We start from the raw sequence: 22,588 nt of genomic DNA, 5'->3' as shown, positions 1-22,588 counted from the left end.
AGGTGAAGCGAGCCGTCGTGCAGCTGATCAGCGCCATGGCCCATCACGGGTACCTGGAGCAGCCGGGCGGAGAAGCCCTGATCGAGTTCCTGGTCCGCCAGTGTGCCCTCCCCGTGGACCAGGTGAGCCTCCCTTCACCTCAAGGCCAGGCCTCTCCACAACTCAAGATCGGTGGAACAAGCGGGGGGTGGTGGTGGTGGCCTGACCCTCGGGAGCCATTTCTAGGCATCTCCTCTGTGTCCAAGACAGCGGCCAGCTTCTCTGCTTCAGTTCCCTTGACCTGGCCCTGGGAATTCCAGGCCCACACAGTCCCCAGGGTTGGGTCCCCAATCTTCCCACGTGGGTTGATGTGGCGCCGAGGGTCTTAGCGGGGGTTTGTGGGACCCACCTGCCATTCTCGTGTCCACGGTGCCTTCACTTTGCAAAGGCCTTGTGGGAAGTGAAGTGGGGTGTTTTTTGGGGGGACGGGAGGCGGGTTGGGCTCTCTACCTATGTAACTTTGATTCTGTCCAGCCCCCTCAGCTCCCGCGGAGACATTCCCTGGAAACGGAGGACTTGACAGACGGCCACGTCCGGGACATCAGTGTGAACACGCTTTTCCTCATCAGCACCACGGTCGACAGGATGGCCGACGTGAGTCTCTCTAAGGAAAGGGCTTGGTGTGGCTGCTTGCTGGGCGGCAGATCAAGGATTTCTGCCAGCCTCCACCAACTGGTGTCAAACCCATGGCAAAGGCTAATAATAATAACAATAATAATTTATTATTTATACCCCGTCCATCTGGCTGGGTTTCCCCAGCCACTCTGGGCGGCTTCCAACAGAAACATTAAAATATACTAATTTCTTAAAGATTAAAAGCCTCCCTAAACAGGGTTGCCTTCAGATGTCTTCTAAAAATCTGGTAGCTGTTTTCCTTTTTGACATCTGATGGGAGGGCATTCCACAGGGCAGGCGCCACCACCGAGAAGGCCCTCTGCCTGGTTCCCTCCAACTTGGCTTCTCACAGTGAGGGAGCCCCCAGAAGGCCCTCGGAGCTGGACCTCAGTGTCCGGGCAGAACGATGGGGGTGGAGACGCTCCTTTAGGTATACTGGACCGAGGCCATGCAGAAACCTCTTTAAAACCGGCTGCGGAGTGGGCATCCCACCCTGGGCTCTCGCACGGGGCAGCCATGACCAACTTGCGCTCCCTACGGTGTGTGTGGGACAGTCCGTTCCATGGCCTGGAAAGTGTCCCAGGGATTTGCGGGCCTCCCCTTGGCTCCCGGTGGGCTGCTCCAAAGGGAGCGCAGAGAGCTTCCCAAGCGGTTTGGAGCCTGGGAAGAGCAGCAGGCGCTGAGCTGTGTGTGGGTCGTGACAGGGCCATGGACGCTGCACCTGTGCATTGCTTGGAATGCTCTGGCTAGGGCCAGATTTCCAGGCATGCGCTCACCAGTCTGCCATGGATGCCCTGGGGAGGTGGGGAGTCTCCTGAGCATCCGGCTTTGTTTCTGCAGCCTGGTGTTGCTCCGGCCGGGCGGCCTGCCTGCTCTGCCTTGCCAAGGCCTGCTTCTCCCTTTGCCCTTGCAGGTCCTCTGGCCGTACCTCCTGGAGTTTGTCATTCCCATCCACTTGAGCAACGCCCTCACCCCGCTCTGCAAGAGCCTCATCTTTCTGGCTGCGCAGAGGCAAGAGAAGGAGGAGCCCGACTTCCAGCTCCTCTACGAAGCCGGGGGTTTGTATCCCGTCGCTCGCAGGCCGGCTGGGCGCGCACTTGCCGGAAGCGCTGGCTCTTTGCTGAAATCTCCGCATTCATAAAGTCAGCTTGCGCAAGCGGAAGGCAGGCGTTGCCTGATTCGGGCAGCTGTTTTGAATGCTGTTCTTCTGCAAACGACCTTTCTGAGGGTGGGAAGGGGGGGCTGCAGAGGGCCTGAAGGGGGTGGGGGCTGCAGCTTGAGTCCTGCACAGACTGGCTCTGATTTCTGAAGCTTCTGTGCAGGCCAGGCCCTGTGGCCTGACCGTTTCCGTGCAAGGAGCCTGCCGGTGATTTGGGGGGTTTTGCTCGAGGCTTAGAATTTTGAAGTGTCAGGCATAGCTCTAGTGGCTTTAGCCCAAACGTAGCAGAGTTTTCCTGCAGAGCGCAGAAGCTAGTTGAGGTGGCAATGACTAGTCGGCTAGACGCAGAATAACTATTTACAGGATTTATTAAAAGAAAATAAAACCAGCAGAGTTTCTGCATACAAAGCAAAGCAAAATAAATCCTCTCTGTCTCTCTCTCTCTCTCCAACCATACACAGCACTCCTACTCCTAACACCCAACAAGAAACAACTGTGCTAGCATTCCTAGATAACAGAGTTCAGTGCTGGCCGTTAACCAATCAGAGAGTAGTTTCCAGGTCAGGCAGACCTTGGCTTTCTGCCAAGAGTAAATTGACACTTGTTGTTGTTGTTGTTGTTTAGTCGTTTAGTCGTGTCCGACTCTTCGTGACCCCATGGACCAGAGCACGCCAGGCACTCCTGTCTTGCACTGCCTCCCGCAGTTTGGTCAAACTCATGTTCGTAGCTTCGAGAACACTGTCCAACCATCTTGTCCTCTGTCGTCCCCTTCTCCTAGTGCCCTCCATCTTTCCCAACATCAGGGTCTTTTCCAAGGATTCTTCTCTTCTCATGAGGTGGCCAAAGTATTGGAGCCTCAGCTTCACGATCTGTCCTTCCAGGGAGCACTCAGGGCTGATTTCCTTAAGAATGGATAGGTTTGATCTTCTAGCAGTCCATGGGACTCTCAAGAGTCTCCTCCAGCACCATAATTCAAAAGCATCAATTCTTCGACGATCAGCCTTCTTTATGGTCCAGCACGGACCTTTGTCGGCAAAGTGATGTCTCTGCTTTTTAAGATGCTGTCTAGGTTTGTCATTGCTTTTCTCCCAAGAAGCAGGCGTATGCCTGTTGTCTTTGTCCATGGAGTTTTCTTGGCAGGGATACTGGAGTGGCTTGCCAGTTCCTTCTCCAGGTGGATCACGTTTAGTCAAAACTCTCCACTATGACCTGTCCATCTTGGGTGGCCCTGCATGGCATAGCTCATAGCTTCTCCGAGTTATTCAAGCCCCTTCGCCACGACAAGGCATTGATCCATGAAGGGGAAATTGACACTGCCTTGAGTTAATTGTGTGAAGCAAGAATCTGTAAGTTTCCCATGAGAACCAATTAACAGAAACCGAACTCCTCTGCCCCTTGCAGGGCTGTTGTGCTCCAAATGCAGCGGATGCTTCCCCCCCCCCAAGCCTGCTTTCTCCCATAGGTCTTGCCTTACTGTTTATTCCCCTCTTTCTTCTTTGCAGCCACCCTGCCGACCCCTCATGCTCTCCTGGCAAGGCTTCTGGTAAGTGTGAGGAGCCAGTCTGATCCAAGGGTGAGAATGCCAAGGGTGGAGCCACCGGGGTGTGTCTTGGCAACCCTGGCAGAGATGCCCCCGTGCCCCGGAGAACGGCTCTCCCCTCCCCTGTCCAGGCTGTGCCCAACCGCACTCCAGTGAGGCAAGTGGAAAAGGCACTTTCTCCTCCTAGAGCAGAACCGGTCTCACTGGGGCTCCTGAGCTGCAGGGGGGCTCATGCCCAACACGATGGGCTTAGGAAAGGCTGGTGGCACCCGGCTTCCTCCAGCAAGCTTAAGGGCATCGCTGCGGGATCAGGCCCAGGGGGGCCCACCCGTCCTACCGTCCTGCTCTCTCGGTGGCCAGCCAGACACCCGCAGGGACACCCACAGAGTATTGCGTTGTGCTATCCTCAGTCCAGAAGCTGTTCTTTCCACTGCTGTTGCAGCTGTCTGGATCTCTAGTGGAAACAGGATTCAGACTCGTAGGGTTGGAAGGAAGGGACACCCAAGGCCGTCCATGCATCCCTGAGAGGTGGCCTCGGTGGCTGTCCCTTCCTGAGCCTGACACCCTCTGCCTGCCGCTGACCTCTCGCCCCAGGGAGAGCCAGGGTCCTGCTCTCAGCCAAAGGCTGGGCTTTCTCTTTGTGGCTCTGGCGTGTGACTCCAGGGAAGACCCCCTTGCAACCCTCCGCCCTGCTTCTCCCCCCCCCCAGGTTGTCTCTTCCCAGCCTTATGTGGGGGAGGGCCGTGCTGCTGCCGTCCTTCGCCTCCTGAACGTGCTCCACCTCAGCGTCCACAAGGCTCTGGGGCCGCTGTGGGACCAGCAGATCCCCGCGTTGGTGGAACACCTGGAAGGTAAAGGTGTGGAGGGGGCCGGAGAGCTCCTCTGCCTCTCTTGGGAAGGGACCCCAGTCCTGGACTCTTCCGCCACCCCCTTTTTGACCAGGGGGGGGGCACCGCCACACAGAGTGGGAGCTACATGCCTGGCCCCAAAGGCAGAGCAGCCCCCTGAGGCTACGGTGTTCGCAGGATCCTCCTGGGGAATCTGGCGGTACAAGCCGCCGCCGCCGCCGCTCTCTTGGGGAAGGGGGGCGCCAGTTGTTCAAATCTGGCCTGTGTTGGGTCTGTCTCCCAAGCCCAGTTCCTGCCATTTCCGTGTAAGGAGCCTGAACTACATAGGCTTTTGGGGGGCGGGGGTGGAGGAAGACCCCCTTGGATGTGAAGAGAAGCCATTCCCAGCCAGGAGGGGACAGAGTTTGGTGCAGTCCAGGGATCCTTGTGCGAATCCCCTCTCCTCTTTCTTCCAGCAAATACGAAGGCTTCCCTGACCCAGAAGGAATGGGAAGACCAGCTGCTTAAGGTAAGCGAGTCTCCTCCATCCTCACCTGAGTGAGGGGCCCCTCTGAGCTGAGCATCAACCCTTTAATATATATTTAAGTATATCTCTCTAGATCAGGAGTCAGCAAACTTTTTCAGCAGGGGGCCGGTTCACTGTCCCTCAGACCTTGTGGGGTGGGGGGGCCGGACTATATTTTGGGAAAAAATATGAACAAATTCCTATGCCCCACAAATAACCCAGAGATGCATTTTAAATAAAAGGACACATTCTACTCATGTAAAAACATACTGATTCCCGGACCGTCTGTGAGCCGGATTTAGAAGGCGATTGGGCCGGATCCGGCCCCCGGGCCTTAGTTTGGTGACCCCTGCTCTAGATCTATATATCTGTCATCTATCTATCTATCTATCTATCTATCCATCTATCCATCTATCCATCTATCCATCTATCTATCATCTATCTATCTATACTTATATATTTAAGTGTGTGTATATATATATACTTTTCAAATTTATACACTTCATTAATTTTACAATCTATTTAATATTCCAAAATTCGACTCCCTTCCCCCTCTTTCTGCTGTTCCTTAAATTTATTTTTTTAATATCTTCTGCAGATCCGAATTCGTTTAACTTGCTCATTTAATTATCTCTACCGTAAATATATACTCCTATAAAACTGCAGGTTATTGCGATAGTCCTGCTAATGTTTTTATCTGTTTACTGAGTAGTGAATATTTACAGATAAATTGTCAACAGGTAAAAACAGACAGAGCTGAGGGTCCACCAGGAGGTTCCTTGGGGGGGGGGGGGGAGGTGCTCCAGAGCAGGTTTCAGAGCTGAGTAGCTGCCCAGATGCCTCGCCCCCCCCCCACTCCATCCTCTTCACCTTGGATCTGTGACAGTGACGGGGTCCTTGTCTTCCTGGAGAGCGACATGCCCACCTTGCTGCTCCTTTGCACCTGAGCAGCGTAATCCGATGCTTCCTCAGCTGTTTCCGGGTGCCTCCCTTTCCCCCCCCCCGCCTAGTCTAGGTGGCTCAGAGGAGACCTGGCTGTGGTTCTGCGGCTGCAGCCCTGGGCTTCATGCCCAGTGCACTTGCCTTGCCTCCAGCGCTCTGTGGTGCTTCTGGTTGCTGCAGAGCCTGAGGTGAGGGCAAGTGAATGTCTGAAGGGCTGGATCAGGCCAAAGGGGGCCCATCTGTTCCAGCCTCTTGTTCTCACAGGGGCCAACCAGGACCCCCAAAGGGAAACTTCCAAGCAGGATTTGAGTACGGAGCAATTCTCTCCCCTCCTGCGGTTTCCAGAAACTGGAGTCAAAATACTTTTTTTTTAAATGAATTTATTTATTTGGTTTTTCAGATTAAATTTTTACAGATTTCACATATCAAACGTACAACGTAGAAACAAAATTCTAAAGACGATTTGGACTATGCAGGAGGAAATGATTAATAACAGGACCCACAAAAGGAAGGAGGGAAGTCCAGGAGCTTCTCTGGAATCTTGTTTTTATGTTGTATGTTTGTGATTGTAAAATTTTAATTTGAAAACCAAATAATTTTTTAAAAAAATTCTGAAGGATCTCCCCTTAGTGGGTCCTATTGTTAATCATTTCCTCCTGCATCTTTTATGATAATCCGAAATCTTTTACATCTCCATGATGTCCAAAATTCACCACTAGACTACAAGTGTTATTCCAATCCTGCTAATGATTTAAGCTGTTCATCATGGTTTTTAAGATAAATTATAAGTTTCCCCCATTCCTTATTAAAACGTTGGTCTTCCTGATTTCTGATTCTTCGCTTTAACCATTTCGGCATGAACCCATCCCCTTGATCTGCCATTCAAAATACTTGACAGTGACCTGGGGCTAATGCTCTCCCTAAGTGCAAATGCCTCTGCCCGCAGTTCCTTCGACAGACCCTGGCGGCCATTTCTGACACCCCTTGGACCAGTCAGCTGATCCTGGAGATGGGCAGACAGCTGAGCAGTTACAATGGGTCTCCTCTGGAGAAGGTCTGTGGCGTGGGCTGTTTGGGGAGGGGGCGAGCAGAGAGCAGGGCCAGGATCAAACCTCCTGTCTCTTGACCTGGGCTGAGTGCCCCTGCGCTGGGGGCCAGCGGATTCCTGCTTGGGGGGGGGGCTGTGAGATTGCTCCTCTCTTTAGGCCAGGGACTGCCCAGCTCCCCCTCTCTCCTGGGGGGCATATTCCGGACAGTTCCCGGTGGCCAGTCGTTACGGCTGGGCTCATATTCTGGCTCTCGTCACCCTTTTTTTCCCTTGTGCACCAGAACTTCCTCTACAAATGCATTGGGACGGCCTTGGCTGCTTGTCCGAACAAGGATCTGCTGCGGAAGCAACTCCAGGAGCTCCTGGAAACGGCCCGATATCAGGAGGAGGCAGAGCGAGAGGTGAGGGGGTTGGAATGGCTGCCCAAACAAGAACTGTAGAAGCTTAAAGACACTTGCAGGCTTGAAATAAATCCTATGAATTGACTTTAAGGAGTAGATATAAAGGAACTGCGAGATAAGAACTGATTAGAAAACCTATTGAGGGGAGGGAGGGAAGTCAAGCTCGGCGGAGCATTTTTAATAGAAGATTGTGAGAAGAGTAAAAAGAGTGATGTATGTATTGTGTTGTTATAAATGTTTGTTTGTTTTGTTTAATGTCTTTAAATGTGTTTAATTGGAAAATTTAATAAATCGTTATAAAAAAAAAAGGAATGGCTGCCCAAACAGCCCCACCTGCCCCAAGGGGTGGGCAGAAGGAGGGCTGTGGGCAAGAGCTGGGCGAGGAAGGGGGGGGGCTGCCTGGTCTCCATTGCCTCCCAGCTGGACCTTCTGCCTTCCCCCTAGGGCCTTGCCTCCTGCCTGGGGCTGTGTGCCGTCAGTCACCTGGATGAGACCCTCGCCAAGCTGGAGGAGTTCGTGAAGTCGGATGTCTTCAAAAAATCCGCAGGGCTGTTCAGTATCTTCAAGGTGGGAGCGTCACTGAGACACACTTTTTCTCATGTGGGCAGCAGGCGAAATGTTATTCTCCGAGGTGTTTGAAGGGTGTTTGGTTCTGTTCCTTTAACTGGAGATTCAAGCCCAGTCCTGTTTTTCTTTTTTAAAGGACCTGTGTTTGTACAATGCCCAGGTGGATCTATCCATGAGCTTATGTATTCTAAGCATAATTTACTTATAACAGCTAAATAGCTAGAGAGAACATGTATGTATGTATGTATGTATGTATGTATGTATGTATGTATGTATGTAAATAAATTGGGCAAGAATAGCATCAATAATAAACTATAAAGGTAATGAATTGCTGCTTGAAATCTTTCCATCCGTGATCCAGAGCTGAGTGTCCTCCCTCCCCCCCCCCCAGGATCGCAGTGACAACGAGGTGGAGAAGGTGAAGAGCACCCTCATTCTGTGCTACGGCTTTGTGGCCAAGCACGCCCCCAAGGAGCTGGTTCTGGCGCGGATTGATGCCGACATCCTCCGGAACATCTTCCTCTACTTCAACACAAAGGTGAGCCTGGCTGCCCCCTCCCCCCTCCTGCCCTTGGGTGTTAGGGTCAGGAGGGACCAGGGGAGGGCGGGCGGAGGGCCGCTTAAGTGGCCCCTCAGTCCTGACCTCCTGGAGGGTTAATGTGTTTGTCTCCTTTATTTTGTCCAGGTTCTGGGAATAAAAGTAGAAACCAAGGTACAGTGTCAGGCCCTTTGCTTGCACTCGCTCTGTCCTCTCGGTCTGCCTCTCTCTCTTCTCTAGCCAGCTCTTAGGAGGAAGGTTGGGGGGGGGGCAAGGCTCCCTGCCCCATGGCTCCCTGCCCCACAAGGAGCACTGCTCAGCACCTGTGGCTGGCTCTTATTTTTAAAAGACGTCTGAAGGCAGCCCTGTTTAGGGAAATTTTAAATATTTAATGCTGTATTGTTTTAATACTCGATTGGGAGCCGCCCAGAGTGGCTGGGGAGACTCAGCCAGTTGGGTGGGGTACAAATTAATAATAATAATAATAATAATAATAATAATAATAATAATATTCTGTCTGTCCTGTCAAGGAAGTGCAGGTCCAGTCTGCTTAGGGCAAGCTCTGGGCAAGCTTTTGCCTGCTGCTGCCACCACCCCCTTGCAGGGCTTTGGGCTGCTGGTCCACAGAAAGGGGAAGGGCTGTGTAGCTCAGTGAGGAGAGCATCTGCCTTGCAAGCAGAGGGTTCAGTTCCCCCTGGCATCTCTGCGCAGGGCTGGAAGAGACGCTTGTTTGAAACCCTGCAGAACCATGGCTGCCAACCAGTGTAGACAATACTGCGCTGGATGGACCAGTATAAGGCAGCTCCCCATGTCAAGGGCATCCTGCAGGGGCTGAAGCGGTTGCCCACTTTCTAACTCTGCCCTCACCCCCAAGGAAAGGGGTGTGTGTTTGGGTGTGTACGCACATAGCAAGGCGTCTCGCACTAACAATGCCCTTTTCCGGTCTGCCTTTTGCACTAATCTCTCTGGTGGGATCACGCTGGGTGTTCTGAGAAGCCAAGTTGGTGCTCCTCGGGGGGGGGGGGGGGTTGGCCTTGAGGCTCCCGGCAGCGAGGGCCCTGCAGGGGAGGGGGGCAGAGGCTCTCCCCGTCCGAAGCCTCCTGAGCAGAAAGCCCAGGGCAGCAGAACCAGACTTGCTTAGGAGCAGCTGGAGGTTTGGCCCCCTGGGGTTTTCTTTTCTGGGGGCGCTTCTTTGCTTCCCTGGTATGGAGCACCCCCTATTCTGGCCATGTTTCAGGGGGAGGCGGGTGCTCAGCCCCTCCCTCTTTGCCTCCCGCGGTCGTCCTTCTCAGAGTTGACCTTCCTCTCCTGACGCCGTTTGCCCCTCTGAGCCTGCAAAAGTCCCCCTGGGCTCCGAGTGAGAGAGGGAGGGGCTGGGAGGCTGGCTCTGGTGCCCCCCCCCTAATGCCACCCTGGATCTTTGCCCTCAGGACCTGATGCTGAAGCTGTGCCTCGTCCGGAGCATCTGCCTCATCTGCCAGGCCATCTGCAACAGCACCCAGTCGGGCGACTTCACCTTCTCCCGCAAGACGGAGCTGGTTTCACAGATGATGGTGAGGAGAGGCAGGCTCCAACCCCCCCCCCTGCTGGACGTTGCCAAGGATGCGACTCGCAGCCGATTCTGGCCTGTGTCTCCCAGGCCGCCTGGACGGTGCTGTCCCAGAAACTTGGTTGACCAGAGCATGCCCATGGGAGGAGGGGGATTCAGCCCTGGGGGTGGTCCACAGGGCCAGCACCTGCAGAGTGTGACATGCTGCAGAGTGCTCTGAGCCCGTGCAGAGTGCTTTCCCCTCCCTGCTGGGACCCGGTTCCTCTGCTCCATCTGCAGAGGGGTCCTAGATGCAACGGGATGTACGCCTCCTGGGATGTGAGCCTTGCCCCCCCCCCTTCCTCCTTTGCGGAGCTTTGAAGACGGCTGAGATCTCCTCTCTGCCTTGTCTGGCCTTTTAATCTGCCTGAGCATCTCCCTCGAGGCTTGCAGCGTGGGGAGGGGGCGTCATCCAGGGAGGGGCAAGGAAGGGGCTGTGGCGGTGAGCCTCCACCCTCTCATGATTTCTCTTCCGCAGGATTTTATCAAGGCTGAGCCTCTGGACTCCCTGCGAACTCCCATCCGCCAGAAGGCGATGACGGCCTGCATGTTCCTGGTGTATCCTTTCTCTTCCCTTTCTCACCCCCCCCCCCAGCCTGTATCTAAGGCACAACTAGAAACACCAGCCGGGGACTCCACGGGGGGTGGGGGGTTTCAGACTTAGGGGTTTGCTGAGAGGCGAAGCTCTGCCTCTCTGTTGGCCAGGAAGCCAAGAGCAGCTGTCCAGTGTCCAGCTGGTCCCTTTGACCGCTGATGCTCCTCCACACCTGTCCAGCGCAACTTCCATAAAATGAACGAAGCCCCCCAGATCTGAGAGCCACGTATGAAGGAGGCCTTGGGTGAAGCTCTTCCCTTTCCTGCCCCTGCTCAGGAGTTTTTCCCAGGCCCCCTTAACTTGCTCTGCAGGGTCCTGGAGCCGCCTCTGAGTGAGGCTGAGAAGGCTGATCTGGTGGAGACATGCCTGGGCAGCGTCCTCCCCCTCCCCCCGCCGGAAGCCCTCAAGGAGAAGGACGGGCCGCCAGGGCTGGAGGCTGAGCAGAAAGAGGTACAGGAGGACCCAGCTCTCTCTTGCCTCCCCAAGCAGCCCCTCCGCTTTGTTGTTGCTGGCATGCACCCGGTTGCCCTTGTCCAGGGGGCTTCGTGGGGGGCACCGGCGGAACTCCTTGCCGCAGGTCAGCATGGTTCCTCCTCTGGAGTTTGTCCACCGGCCCCCCTCCCGTGGGGAGTTCCAGTTGGGCTCCCAGGATGGGCAGAGGCAGAGACCCGCCCAGGAGGATCTCTGGGCTCCACAGGACATGGGACTGGGCTTCCGGGGTGGGGTGGGAGGGGTGGGGGGGTGAGAGAAGCTGCTTGACTCTCGTGTGTGTGCATCTCTGTGGAGCTTTCACCCCCAGGGGGGAGGCCAGAAGCAGCCCTGGGCCTCACCTTCCCTTCCTTTTCCATGCTCAGCCTCTGTGGTGCCACACCCTTTGTGCCCTCAAGGACCTGCTGAAGAGCATCCTGCACAGACACATGACCCCCCATGGGCTGCAGACCATGTTTGAGGTAGGGGGAGCAAGGAGGGAGGCCGCCCAGCCCACCTGTGACAGTCCCTGGAGAGAGGTGGAGGCACCCTGCCCCCTGCCTGCCCCCCCTCTCTCCCCACCCCCTTGCTCCAAGACACCAGCTCCCTCCTCCTCTTCCCTCCTTCCGGGCGAAGGGCTGGGAGATCTTTCCTGAGCCAGCCACCCTTTGCCCTGCCTCTGATGCCGCCTTCCGGGAGCTCTTGCAAAGGGACCCTGCTGGCTGGCTGGAGCTCTGTGGGATCTCTCTGGCCGAGCTGCCATTTCCGCCCTCTGCCTCCGCAGCACCTGAGCCCCTGGATCAAGTCCACCAAGGAGCACGAGAGGGAGCGAGGCGTGGAAGTGAGCGCGGCTGTCTTGGAGTTCTATCGGGAGAAGCTGAACGTCAATGTGAGTTGCCTGCCTGCCTTCCTCTCCTTCCCTCCCTCCCTCCCTCCCTCCCCCACTTTGCCTGATCTATGGGCTCCTCAGGACCACAGGTGTGTCTAGAGCATCTTGTCCTGCGTTTGCCGCCCCTTTGGTTGGCACCAGACACAGAGCCAATGGGGAGCGAGGCCTGGTGCCCGCCTGGTGCTGCCAGCAGCCCACCCCATGTGGCACACTGGCTGTGTCTCCCTTGGCTCCATCCTTGGCTGCGTGGTGCCTGGTGGAGAGGGCGAAACCTCTGGCCTGACTGGCCTGTGCATGGGGCAGAGGAGAACTGCCATTCACAGGGCTCAGTTTATTCAATAATTATTATAATAATAATAATTATAATTGTAACTCACCCATCGGACTGGGTTGCCCCAACCACTCTAGGCAGCTTCCAACAGAATATAAAAAGGAAGACCTCATACATTAAAAGCTTCCCTGCCCAAATGTCTTCTGAACGCCATAGAGCTGTTTATCTCCTTGCCATTTGACAGGAGGGCGTTCCACAGGGCAGGCCCCTTCTGTGCCAAAAGAGCTCTCTTGCGAGAGTGCTGAGCCACCTGCTGCCCTGCACAGGGTTCGAGGCTCCCTCTGGCTCCTGGCGAGCTCCTGTGAGCCCTTGGCCCTGCTAGCTTGCGTGAGTTCGACCGACAGCGGCTCAGGTTGTCGTGGCCCCGTGTTGCCCCCCCCCTTGCGGGGACTGTAATTGGGGTAGGGCGTGGCAGCCCCCCCCTTTGCCACTGTGCTCTCAATGGGCCTCCCTGGCGCCTTGTGTTCCCTGTGCCCAGACGGTGGTCCCTTTCTACAACGTGGGGCTGCTGACCGCGCTCTTTGCCCCCCGCTGCACTGACTCCCTGGCCGGCACCCGACAGCATGCAGTCGACTGCGTCTACAGCCTTTTGTATATCCAGCTGTACTATGAGGGTAAGAGCCAGTGTGTGTGTGTGTGTGTGTGTGTGTGTGTCAAAAGCGTGAGCCTTCCTGGTGGGATCTCTCTGTCCGGCTCCCTTCCTCTCCTCCTCTGTAGGACCAGCCTGGCCTCTGCAATAGTTCGAGGTGCAGGATGCCTTGTGCATCTTGGCATCAGGATCCCTAACAATCTCCCACCCCTTCTGTACCCCGATCTCAGGGGGCCCTGCAGATGCCACCTCCCCAGGAGGGCCCCTTCCATACAATGCCCCTTGCAATCTCCCTCCTGTGACAGACCATACAGGGGCCTTTCTGTTGCCTTTCTGGGCCCTGATGAGGACTTTGCTTCGTCAACCAGCCTTTTAACGTGATTTGCTCCTCTCTCTATCTGGACTTGACATTCCATTCATGTGTTTCTATTGCCAAACTTTACGGAAAGCAATCCATTAAAATCCCAAATTCAACGAAAGAGTACTTTCACCAGGGCTTGCTCCCACCTCCTGGCTCCCACCGGCCTTGTTTTTCCTAGTGGGGAGGAGCAGGGGGGGGGGGAAGCAAAATGAGTCGGAACTGGAGAACTTGATCTCACCCTTTCCCTTGAACTTGCTGCCACTCAGTCCAGTGCCCCCGCCCCCGCCCCCACCCCAAAAGATGAAGTGCAGCGGTTGTGTGGGATGCTGGTTCCTCCTCTGGACAGCAGAGGGGGGTATATCCCCCCCTTTGTGCAGGCAGGAGCTGCTGGGATTGCCAAGGGGGCTTGCAGGGGAGGGGAGAGAGCGGGGGCCGGGCTGACTCTGGGGAGCAGCACCCCTTGCTTTATGGGAAGCCACGCACTAAAGTAACGAAAGCAGCCTCGGGAGATGGTCCTGGGGAGCCTCCAAAGACCTGGCTGCTGCTGCTCTCCGTCCGCACAGGGTTTGCTCGAGATCATAAGGACGAGCCTCTGGAGAAGCTGAAAGCCCTGAAGACCGGCCTGAGAGACCCCGACGTCAACACCCTCTTCCAGGCCTGCTGCAACATAGCCAAGGTGGGACCATGAGATGCTCAGCCTGGGCAGGGAGAGGCGCTTGCTGCCCGGGGGTGTCGGGGGGGGGCTGCCCCTTGGTCTCCTTGCCTGATGAGCTCCTGTCCTCCTCCTCCTCCTCCTCCTCCTCCTCCTCCTCCCTTGCTTGGCCCAACAGGTAATAGCCAAGCGCCTCCCCCCTGACCAGCTGCTCAGCCTCCTCCTCTCCATGCTGGAGGGCTTAGCGGATCCAGACAAGAACTGTTCCCGGGCAGCCACCGTGGTGGTCAACTCCCTCCTGAAGGAGCGTGGGGCTGTCCTGCTGGAGAAGGTGAGGCGCGGGGGGGGGGCTCCTTTGCTGTGGGAGGCTCCCCTCCCTCCTTTTCCTTGGGCTCTTGAATGTCCATGGATACTAGGAGGAAGGCTGTGGGTGCCCCCCCGCCTCCGGATTGGGATCCTGGCTCTTTGCGGCAGAGGCTCGGTGGGCTTGTCTGTGCTGCCCCTTCTTAATCAAAGAAAGGTAGAATTGGAAGGGACACCCACCCCCCACCCCCCACCCCATCCTTGCAATGCAGGCGTCACTACTAAATCATCCCTAGTGGGTGGCCCCCCCAAACTGTCACAGGTGCTTCAGTTGTGATTCCTGCATTTTTGTAGAGGAGTTGTCAGCAGGGGGGGGGGGCTCTGCAGCAGCATTGAGGCAGCGGGGACTCCAGAAGCTCCTCGTACGTGCTCCCCCTAGGGGGGGCTGCTGGGAGCTGAGGGGTCCCTCCCTCCTGCTCTGCCTGTGGGGTGCCTGTCGTGACGGGCTCTGAGCCCCCCGTGCCCCCGTAGGTGCCGGAGATCCTGGCGCTGGTGCACTCCAAGCTGCAGGAGGTGGAGGAGGAGGCTGTCCGGAAGGCGGCCCAGCAGACGGTCCACATCCTGGCCACCCAGCATAAGGCCGCCGTGGTCTCCAGCCTCCTGGGCAACCCTCTGCCCTTGGACAGGTAGGCAGCTCTGCACCCGCGTCCGCTGGAGCCCTTTGGCCAAAGCCTTTGCCGATGCAGCTCCTTCTGGTGGCCTCGCTGCAGTGGGGGGGGGGCCTCTGGGAGAATCTCCCTTCTCTCCCCCCCACGGTAAGGAGGTGGCGCCCAACCCTCAGGAAGGCTCTGGCCAAGGTCAGCCCTGATGGTGCCCAAGGGAGGGTCTCTTTTTCTCTTGCCCCTTCACACTCCTGCTTCCTGCAGCCCAGAGGGTCTCTCCTGCCAGGGGTCTGCGACTGAGCAGCCGGGGCTGGGGGAGCCCCTGTTTCTGGCCGATGCCCGAAAGCGTGGGGCTCCCTGTTCCTCCTGCAGTCTTGGCCTGGGGAGCCTCTGACAATGGCCTCCTCCTCTTCTTCCTCCTCCTCCTCCGTTTCAGCTGCAGCAGCCTCATGTGGCGGGCCCTGGCCTCGGAGCCCCCCCTCGCCACCCAGGTCCTGGAGCTGCTCCTGGAGAAAGTGAACCGGGACGTCCCCTACAAAGAGAACAAGTCCTTCTTGCGGGGCAGCGGCTCGGAGCGCGTGGCCACTTTCTTCCCCCTCGCAGTGAGTGTCCAGCCGGCTTGCTAAGAAGTCCTCCTCCTGCTGCCGCCTCTTCCTTCCACACACCCCCGCCCCCCCCCACACACACCTGGGCTGCTGCTGCCGCCTCCTCCTCCGCTGCCCTCATTTCCTCCCCTCGGGTGTCTGTGCCAGGCCTGGCCCCCTGGAAAAGAGGCCTTGCCATATAATGCCTATTAGCGCTAATCCGCCGGCTCATAAAGGCCCTCTCAGGTGTTCGTCCTCCAGGGAGATCGCTTTGCGTTTTATCCCCCCAAGAAAATAAACGCCGCCGCTTGGCAGCTCTCTGAGCAGGAAAGCAGCTGTGAAAATTTCCTCCTCCACCACCGAACCAGACGCAGATGCCAGCGGATCCGTCATGCTTGAAAGCCGACCCCAGACCCTGCACCCCCCCCCAGCCCACCCCAGGGCCATTGTTTAGGAGCAATCTCCTCTTTCAAGTGGCCACGGCAGCGAGATGTGACACACACACACACACACACATATATTGGGGTGTGCCTGTTGTGGTTGCTTGACCCCGAGGATTTCTGCTTCAGACCTGCCTGTTGCTCTGCAGCCCCAGCAGCCAACACTTGGGGAGCCCCCTCACAGCTGAGCAGAGACCCCAGGAGCAGAGGAGGCCCATCTCTCCACACTGGCTGGCAGCAAAGGCTCCCAGGGTTTCCTTCTAGCCCTGAGCACCCCCCAGGCCCACAGAAAGCCCCAGGGACATTTGAGCGGCCTGCTTTTGGGCCCTTGGGTAGCCGGGCCAGACTCTGCCCCCGCTGCCTGGGCTTCCTGCCCCTCTGGCTCTCGGGGCTGCCTGCTTGAGCGCCCAAGGGTGCCTCTCTCGGCTCTTGGCGCTCCCTCCTAATCTCCCCTCTCCCCCCCCCCTCCAGGCCACATGTGCTCTGCATGAGATCATGTCTGTCCCGGAGTGTGGCCAGGCCATCGTGGGCCTCTATGCTGAGCTCTTCGTCTCCCTCCTGCTCCGCGTCAGCTGCACGGTGGGCGTCCATCTCCCCAAGAACATGCAGTCCAAGGAGAGGAAAAGCGCCGGCCGTGGGAAGCCCCTCTGGCCGCTGGACCCCTGCAGGTACCGCTGGGCCAACCCCCTGAGCTGCCTGCCTCCCCCCCCCCACCTGCCATGTGGAACTGATTTTGTTGGGGATTTGTTTTTTTTCGCCAACATGGCGGCGGCATCAGCAGCAGTAGTGAGGTCTCTGCGCGTAATCGGATGGTTGGGTAATGCGCCACGGCCCATAACGTATTAGGTATGAAGGCAGGCCTGACCCCGGTGGGGGATTACCTCCCCCCTCGCTTTCCACACACTCGCCTCCCCCTAAATCAGGAAATATTAAATCGCTCTTCCTGTTGGAGCCTGGCTTGTGGTTTTCGCCTTCGCATTCTTTGCGTGGTGCGTGCAGAGGTGCGCTCTCTCTCTCTCTCTTTTTTTCTCTCTCTCTTTTTCTCTCGGCTGCCGGGTTGGGTTACGGCTGCCTCTCCAGCAAGGCAGGGAGGAGGTGCTCAATATTGCACAGGCGAGGGAAGCATTTTCCTGAACAAAAATGGAATTTTTGGTGGGGTGGGGGGAGATGCACGTTCCAAGCAGCCTTGCTGTGAGCCTGGCTCTCCCCCCTGCAACACACAGGGCAGCAATGCTGTGCACCCACCGGCCCTGGAGGTGGGGGCAGTGGGGCACCTCTGACCACCTTCTGCACTTCCTCCACCCACTCCCTGCCCCTTTTCAGGGAGGTGGGGCTTGCTTTTGGTTTCTGTGGGGCAGTGTCAGAAGTGGCAGGTGTTTCCCTTGCAGGTGGCTCTGAGTGTCCCCTTGTGCCCCCTGGCTCCCCCTGCCCCCTTGGCCTGGCAGGCAGCGGCTGCACTGGGTGCTCCAATGCAATCGTGTTTCCTGGTGCCACAGCGGCATTCGCATGCCAAGGCCCCTTTGGCATGGGAGGGAAGGGTCCCTTTGCCCGTATGCCTGCGGTGGCGGCTTCTACACCATTTCAAGTTGGCTGCTCCACTTAGAAGCTCGCAGGGTCACCCTCCCTGGGGTGGTGGGTGCCCCTCGCTGGCCTACCGGCAGGCAAGGCACTACTTTGGGGTCGCTGCCCCAACTGTTGGCTTCTTTTCCCTGCGCCAGAGGTGGGGAGCCTGCCGTCCTCCAGAGGTTCTTGGACTCCCAGCAGGGCCAGCGGAAAGGGATGCTGGGAGATGGGAGTCCAGCGACATCCCTGCAGGGCCACAGAATCATCCCCCTCCCCGGTCGGAGTCGGCAAACTCCCTTGGTTTGTTCCACCAGAGCTGTGTCCAGACAGCAAACAGATTCCCAACTGGTTGGCGAGCCGGATCCTAGCAATGGCTGGAGGCACTGGGCAAGATGGGAGTCTCCATGCCAAGTCCCCCCCGCCCCCAGTAGCCAGATAGAGACTGGGTCCAGAGAAGGATGAATTTTAACAAGGAGAAATGTAAAATACTACACTTGGGCAAAAAGAATGAAAGGCACAAATACAGGATGGGAGACACCTGGCTTGAGAGCAGTACATGTGAAGAGGATCTAGGAGTCTTGGTAGACCACAAACTTGACATGGGTCAGCAGTGTGATGCAGCAGCTTAAAAAGCCAATGCAATTCTGGGCTGCATCAATAGGAGTATAGCGTCTAGATCAAGGGAAGTAATAGTACCACTGTATTCTGCTCTGGTCAGACCTCACCTGGAGTACTGTGTCCAGTTCTGGGCACCACAGTTCAAGAAGGATACTGACAAGCTGGAACGTGTCCAGAGGAGGGCAACCAAAATGGTCAAAGGCCTGGAAACAATGCCTTATGAGGAACGGCTTAGGGAGCTGGGCATGTTTAGCCTGGAGAAGAGAAGGTTAAGGGGTGATATGATAGCCATGTTCAAATATATGAAAGGATGTCATATGGAGGAGGGAGAAAGATTGTTTTCTGCTGCTCCAGAGAAGCGGAAACGGAGCAATGGATTAAAACTTCAAGAAAGAAGATTCCACCTAAACAACTTCCTGACAGTAAGAGCTGCTCGGCAGTGGAATTTGCTGCCAAGGAGTGTGGTGGAGTCTCCTTCTTTGGAGGTCTTTAAGCAGAGGCTTGACAGGAGGTTGGACTGGATGGCCCTTGTGGTCTCTTCCAACTCTATGATTCTAAGGGCATCTCTCTCTCTCCTCCCCCTGGGAAGTCACTGGAGGAGAGCAGGCTGCCCTCCTGGTCTGTGTGCGAATGCTGACCCCGAATCCTATCCTCCCCTCGTATTTTGGGTTTAGTGTGACAGGACAATGGACGTTTTCCAGATGTCCGCGCTCTGCTCATGGCGCAATAATCCCACCCCCATAAAATGCTAATGCAGGCGAAAGCTCCTCTGAGCAGCAGCGCCAGCCGCTCTGGACTTCTCAGCGTTGCGTCCGACAGCCTTGAGCACCTCCAAGGGGCGCCTGGGGTGGCAGGAGCTGTGGATGCGGCCCCTCTCCCCCCACCCTCACCTCTCCTGCCCTGTGAGGGGGAAGAAGGTGCCAAGAGGGACTCGGGGGGGCATCAACCTTCTCTCTCTCTCTCCTCCCAAGCTCTGCAGTGGAGACCCTCAAGGCCATGCTGACGCAGGGGGGCAGCGAAGAGGTTGCCAAGGCCGTGTCTGCCTCTGGCGGCTGGGAGTCCCTGCGAAGCGTGGAGAGGCACCATGATGGCGTTGCCGTCCTGGCCAGGTGAGCGGGTGGGTGGCAGGCAGAGGAGGCTCTGCTCCTGGGGCCGCCCTGGATGGGGGGAACGTGGCTCAGCTGGAAGAGCCCGGGGCCCATTCCTGGACTCTCGCTAAGCCTAGTTAGGCCAGGAGCGGAACGGGCTCTTGTGTTGAGATGCTTGCTGCAATCCCAAGAAACCTGTTTGTTGATCCCAGGGACAGACACCTGTCTGCTTCCTTAGTGCCAGGGGAGGAGGGCAGGCCGTAGAATTGCAGGACTGGGAGGGGATCCCTGAGGGTCATCTAGTCCAACCCCCTGCAGTGCAAGAATCATTGGTTGATCTGCTTCTGAAATGTGAGCTGGGGGGGAGCTGTTGCCCTGGGGGCGGGCAGCGTTCAGTCAGTCCTGGTCATCTCTCTTTGCCCCCCCCCAGGCTCTTGGCTACTGAACCTCCCAGTTTGGCCCTGGGACTGAGCAGAGCCCGTGGGTTCAATAGCCAATGCGATGGCAGGGAGACAGGAGAGGAAGAGCTGCTGGGCTGAATCTCTCGTCAAGGGCTGCGGAGTCATTGGGAGGGGGGGGGGAAGCAGTGGCGGAGATGGGAGCCCCCTCCCCTCACGCTTCCCAAGGAGCAGAGCTGGCATGGGGTGTGTGTGGGGGGGCAGCTGCCCCCTATGTGGCAAGAGGCGATCTCAATTGGGGTGGGTGCCCTTTCCTCTCACAGCGCCATGGCAAAGCACGCTGGGCCCAAGCTGCCCCTGATTGTGAAGACCCTCTCCCCCATGCTGAACAGCATCTATGACAGCCAGCGCTTGACCACCACGGCCTTCTTTGCGGAGGTGGGTCCATGGAGGGACCGGGGTGGGGTGGGGTCCTGCTGCTGGGCCTTAGCCAGGGTGGGCAAGGCAGTCATGAGAGGGAAACTCTGCAAAGGGGGAGACTCCCAAGAGCTTTGAGTCTGGCCGCGGCTGTGGGTGTTGTGGCCATAGACCCTGCACCCCCCCCCAACACTCCAAATATTCTGATTTGTCCTCTCTCTCCCCCCCCCCAGTAGTAGGCTGGTAGGAATGTGGCCAAGGGTGCCCCTCCCTAGCCAAGGCTGCAGTAGCAGCAGCTGCTGTTTAATGGGAACAGGGGAAGCTGCCTTCCCTTGTCCAAGACCTTTGCTCCTTCTTGCTCTCTATTGCCCACACTGACTGGCAGCAGCAGCAGGAACTGTTGCCAGTGGGGACTGCACCTGGGACCCACCAGAGGGGAGCCTGCCCCTCAGCCCCAGGAGCTAGCAAAGCATCATCGCTCCTGAGACTTGCCACCCTGAGGAATGAAGTCCACCCCACCCCCACCCCCCGCTGCTGCTGCTGTAACCCCTATATCTCCTTGCCTGACTCCCCACCTCCAACTGGGATTTCCAAATGGCCTTTGTTACACAGAGCAGCCCCCCCCTTTGTTGCTGCCCGGCTCGATCCTGGCTCATAAACCACCCTTTTGCATCTCCGCTGACGGAGTGGCCTGGGATTGAGTGACGGGGAGTCCTGTGGCTGGACGTGGGCCCAGAGCCGGAGGGGCAGGTGGGCTGCCTGCCTGGGCCTGCTGTCCGGCCGAGGCTTTAAAATAGGAGCTCTGAGGAGCAGGCGCCTGCGGTCCCCTAGCCCCCTCAGGAAGGTGGTGAGGTGTCAGCTGCTTGGGTCCCTCTACTCTCACCCGATGTGCCAGGGACGGGGGGGGGGGGGGCACAGGACTGGCCTTGGTCCTTCTCCCTTCTGGCCTGACCCTGGGGAGCCTCCTGTGGAAGGAGGGGGGCCCTGGGGCGCCTCAAGGGGAGCTGCAGACTCCGACTCTGAGCTTGTGGCCCTGGGGAGGTGTCCCTTCCTTTGCCCACCCCCGAGAGTGGGCAGGTCTGCTGGGGAGGGTGGCCGGTGTGTCTCTGTACTCGCCGCTTGTGCCTTTCAGCTCCTCAGCAGCAACGTGGTGAACGACCTGGTCCTGCTGGCGTCCGTGATGGACAGCATGACGGCCCGGCAGAGGGACCCCTGCACCTCAGTGCGGATGCTGGCCCTGCGGGGCTTGGGCAACATGGCTTCAGGCTCGCCAGAGAAGGTGAGGGCGGATACCAGCGGATGCCCGCTCCCGGGAGGGCCCCCCTCTGCTTTCCCTTGAGCTTCCCTCCACCCCAATCTGCCAGGACGAGGCCGCTCTTCCTTGAGCAGAGCGGGCACAGGAGGGGTGCCAGGGTGGGCTTTGGCCCTGGCCGCCTCTAGCTCAGTGCTGCCCCCCTGAGGCGCTTGGGCACACCCACCCCTGACACTGATGGTGCCTGGTGTGTGTGTGTGTCCCCTCCGTCCCCCCCGGGTGCAGGTGAGGCGGCACGGGGCTCAGCTCCTGGCTTCCATGATGAACGGCCTGGATGACAAGGACGACCCCCACAGCCTGGTGGCCCTGGAAGCCATGGGGGGCCTTGCCAAGATCCTGGGCTTTCTGGAGGAGAGGGACGTCCGCTCCATGCTGCTCCACATCGCCATCCGCATCCGGCCGTTCTTCGATAGTGTAAGCGCTCTGGGAGGAGGAGGTGGCCTGGATGATGCCCTGGCTGAGGGGCTGCAGGCGCTGGGGCAGAAGGCAGCTCAGCCCCTGGGGGAGGGAGAAACAGCAAGCCAGAGCTCTTCCTAAGGCAGGTTTTGGGTCCTTCCCTGATGGTGGGGGATGGAGGGGATCCTGGTTTGTGGCTGTGGGGGAGCTTGTGTTTGCCACCCTGAGGCGGCTGGATGGCAGAGGATGGGGCAGCTTTCGCCACAGCCCAACATCTGGCGCCGCTTCGCTTGCAGGAGAAGCATGAGCTCCGCCGGTCGTCCATCCTCCTCTTTGGCCACCTGACCAAGTTCAGTGCCGGCAGCTGCGAAGAGGCTTTCTTTGAGCAGATCCTGAACGGGCTGGTCACTCTGCTGCTCCACTTGCAGGACCCAAAGCCAGAAGTCGTCAAGGTGCGCGTCTCTTCGGTCGGAGGGGCTGTGGCTGGCATTGGGGGGGGGGAGATTTGCTCTTGGGGCAGCTCACAGGCAGCCACCGTGTCCTCCTTGCAGGCTTGCAAGTTTGCCCTGCGCCAGTGTGGCCCCAGCATGGGCTGCGCCGTCCTTTGCGACATGTTCCAGAACCACCTTCATGAGGACCGGAGCCTCCACTATGGCGAGTTCATGAATGACGTCTGCAAACACCTGGTGAGTATGAAGCGGGGGCCGGGGTAGCTGAGACCCTGCCGGAGCAGAGCACATGGCCCCCAAGCCCTCCCTCCGAAATAAATGTGTTTACTTTCCCTCTTTGTCCAGAGACCCCCCCCTTCCTCCCCAGGCAACTGGCAGACACCTTTCCAAATTTTACCGAGTCTGTCTCTTTATCCTCATCTACCCCCCCCCTTGTGTCTCTGCTGTACCTCTAGCTCTTAACATTTTGTAAATCACTTGGATATTTTTCTAGCGAGTGCCAAGCAATGATACTTTAAAAAAGCAGTTAAAAGGCAAGAGAAACCACCTTGGTTTATGCCAGGCCAGATCCCCACTGAAGCAGTTAGCCTCACACAGCTCAATGGCAAAGAGCAGCCTTGGGGCCCTGGCTGAAAAGGCCCCGTTGCTTGTGCCCATCTTCCGAGTCAGACGCTGAGCAGAGC

At 57.6% G+C, this 22,588-nt stretch overlaps 1 protein-coding gene across 2 annotated transcripts in view; it reads left to right on the top strand.

The window, feature by feature from the left end:
* Positions 1 to 22,588, top strand: part of MROH1 (maestro heat like repeat family member 1) — a 48,000-nt gene that overhangs the window by 22,485 nt on the left and 2,927 nt on the right. The window contains exons 13-40 of one of the 2 annotated variants that reach the window (XM_035124605.3): positions 3 to 122; positions 514 to 633; positions 1,568 to 1,712; positions 3,316 to 3,356; positions 4,063 to 4,204; positions 4,657 to 4,709; positions 6,595 to 6,702; positions 6,978 to 7,097; positions 7,542 to 7,664; positions 8,056 to 8,202; positions 8,350 to 8,376; positions 9,633 to 9,755; positions 10,269 to 10,348; positions 10,697 to 10,835; positions 11,240 to 11,335; positions 11,638 to 11,742; positions 12,552 to 12,687; positions 13,587 to 13,699; positions 13,854 to 14,006; positions 14,510 to 14,664; positions 15,077 to 15,242; positions 16,136 to 16,332; positions 18,817 to 18,954; positions 19,655 to 19,769; positions 20,881 to 21,027; positions 21,286 to 21,474; positions 21,753 to 21,908; positions 22,008 to 22,142. In XM_035124605.3, coding sequence (XP_034980496.2) covers positions 3 to 122; positions 514 to 633; positions 1,568 to 1,712; positions 3,316 to 3,356; positions 4,063 to 4,204; positions 4,657 to 4,709; positions 6,595 to 6,702; positions 6,978 to 7,097; positions 7,542 to 7,664; positions 8,056 to 8,202; positions 8,350 to 8,376; positions 9,633 to 9,755; positions 10,269 to 10,348; positions 10,697 to 10,835; positions 11,240 to 11,335; positions 11,638 to 11,742; positions 12,552 to 12,687; positions 13,587 to 13,699; positions 13,854 to 14,006; positions 14,510 to 14,664; positions 15,077 to 15,242; positions 16,136 to 16,332; positions 18,817 to 18,954; positions 19,655 to 19,769; positions 20,881 to 21,027; positions 21,286 to 21,474; positions 21,753 to 21,908; positions 22,008 to 22,142 — 3,489 coding nt within the window. The remainder of the gene's footprint in view (positions 1 to 2; positions 123 to 513; positions 634 to 1,567; positions 1,713 to 3,315; positions 3,357 to 4,062; positions 4,205 to 4,656; positions 4,710 to 6,594; positions 6,703 to 6,977; positions 7,098 to 7,541; positions 7,665 to 8,055; positions 8,203 to 8,349; positions 8,377 to 9,632; positions 9,756 to 10,268; positions 10,349 to 10,696; positions 10,836 to 11,239; positions 11,336 to 11,637; positions 11,743 to 12,551; positions 12,688 to 13,586; positions 13,700 to 13,853; positions 14,007 to 14,509; positions 14,665 to 15,076; positions 15,243 to 16,135; positions 16,333 to 18,816; positions 18,955 to 19,654; positions 19,770 to 20,880; positions 21,028 to 21,285; positions 21,475 to 21,752; positions 21,909 to 22,007; positions 22,143 to 22,588) is intronic. The other variant, XM_035124609.3, reaches the window with a different exon arrangement.

Source organism: Zootoca vivipara, chromosome 8 (genome assembly GCF_965207765.1).
Source record: "Zootoca vivipara chromosome 8, rZooViv2.hap1.1, whole genome shotgun sequence".
Classification (NCBI taxonomy): Eukaryota; Metazoa; Chordata; class Lepidosauria; order Squamata; family Lacertidae; genus Zootoca; species Zootoca vivipara.
The sequence above is the reverse complement of the archived record's forward strand: the minus strand, read 5'-3'. Positions and strand labels throughout refer to the sequence as shown.